The sequence below is a fragment of the Gigantopelta aegis genome, chromosome 12 (assembly GCF_016097555.1).
Source record: "Gigantopelta aegis isolate Gae_Host chromosome 12, Gae_host_genome, whole genome shotgun sequence".
NCBI classification, from domain to species: domain Eukaryota; kingdom Metazoa; phylum Mollusca; class Gastropoda; order Neomphalida; family Peltospiridae; genus Gigantopelta; species Gigantopelta aegis.
Window position 1 is genome coordinate 27,906,284 of NC_054710.1, and position 1,908 is coordinate 27,908,191.

Genomic DNA, 1,908 nt, shown 5'->3' on the forward strand with positions numbered 1-1,908 from the left:
CAGTTTGCCGCATAACGTTCACCACGACGCCTATACACGCGACATCTTCCATCATGACGTCGGAGCAGAAATCGGGACTCGTCACTGAACCACACCTGTCTCCATCGCAGTTGAGGCCATTGTCGATGAATCTGGCACCACTGCAGTCGGAGTCGACGGTGTTGTGGTGTTAAGATGACACCTCGAACTGGACGTCAGTGCCAGTGCCAGTGTAATGGGTTTGATGTACGTATCAAAGAAGTATGACGTCAAAACCCTGGAACAGAAGTGCCTGACGTATTTGTCGTCATCGATGACGTCAGACAACGCCTGTGTGATACTGGAACAGGCCCACGTGTTTGATGAGCAGGAATTGAAAGAAAAAGCTCTCACTTTTATTTTGGAAAATGGAGATGCAGCTCTAAAATCATCTGGAGTTACCGACCTTTGTCACGAATGCTTGGTTAAGATCATACAAGCGGAAGAACTGGAGGTCGATGAACAATCTGTCTTTGAAGCTGTTGTGGCGTGGAGTGAGAGAGCGTGCAGGAAACAGAACAAAGATGTAACTCACGAAACCAGACGGCAAGTGCTTGGGGAAGCCGTAAAGCACGTGCGGTTTCCCTTACTTGACCAGAAGTATTTCGTCAAAAATGTACCACCAACTGACTTGCTTACTGACTCAGAAAAATTCAAGATCTTAGCACATTTGGTGTCTCCCGGTGACAGCGTTTTACCATTTAACGCCAACAAGCGCATTGGTGTTATTCGTCAAGAGCAAATTATAATACAGCACATTGCCAAAATTAGTTATCTTTATAGTTGCCCATGTTCTAGTGATAAAGATCATGGAATTATGTTTTCTGTAAACCAAGACGCATCACTACTAGGATTCCATTTGTATGGTGCCTATGGCAGAACCACTGCAAATTATGACGTCAGAGCTTTCATAACTAACCCGACAACAGATGACGTAATCGAAGGTTCATCAGTGACAAAGTCAGTCTCAGTCGCAGCTAGGACGACAACATATGACGTGGAGTTTCCTCGACCCCTAAAACTAAGCAAAGACAAGAAGTACAATCTGATTGTTAACATCGATGGACCTAACTCACTCTATGGGTGGCCAGGCAGATCTACAGTACAGAACGGGTCGTTTGTGTGCTCGTTCTTCGACTGCCAGAAATCCAAACACAGTAACAGACCAAACCCAGATACAGATGTGAATATGGGACAGATACCTGGTTTGATGTTCTTAGTATGACAACCTGTAGTTGGAGATTATGTTATAGTAGAGTAGTGTTAGTATGGAGTTATCTTCCTAGTAGTAGCTGGTGAGACTCTCTAACAGCCCAGCTAGTAGAGCATTGGATTCTTATAAATCAGTGCTCAAAATACTGCCGTCCTCACCACTTTTTGACAGCGAACGTCACCACGGGCTGGGAAATATGTTTGCCTTTATATTTTATGATCATGTTTGGTCTGGTAGGTTTTGATTTAGTCCGGCAGAATTTCTGGTTTCCAGTAATTTCAGCCAATTTCAACCCCTGTGTATAAATGGTCCGTGGTTCCACCCCATTTAGTATCGGTTACTTTACATGTAAATGTTACAATTTGTGGTCCAAAGGCCCTAGACATACATTGACTTGAGGGTGTAGTTGTGTTGGTATAATGTGCGACTCTTGCGCAGTAGCCAGTTAAATGTCTTTTGTTAGCTCTGTTGGTAAAGCTTAGATACAGACATGCATATGCATGTACGAGTGCACGCACGCACGCACACACACACACACACACGCACATACGAACGCACACGCACAGCGACAGATACGCATACATAAGCGCACATACAATCGTACGCCCGCACACACACATACACTTGCACATTAATAAATATAAAGTTTAAAGTGCTCCTTCGATATATGCGCATAG

General features: G+C 44.2%; 1 protein-coding gene across 1 annotated transcript; it reads left to right on the top strand.

Moving 5' to 3' along the window:
• Positions 1-214: 214 nt before the first annotated feature.
• LOC121385941 (BTB/POZ domain-containing protein 2-like) lies at positions 215-1,243 on the top strand. The gene has a single exon (XM_041516735.1). It carries the CDS (start codon positions 215-217, stop codon positions 1,241-1,243), a length of 1,029 nt encoding a protein of 342 aa, XP_041372669.1.
• The last annotated feature ends 665 nt before the right edge of the window (positions 1,244-1,908 follow it).

Bases quoted from the DNA above. Each gene is read 5' to 3' on its own strand.
- LOC121385941 (XM_041516735.1), top strand. From the start codon at position 215: ATGGGTTTGATGTACGTATCAAAGAAGTATGACGTCAAAACCCTGGAA.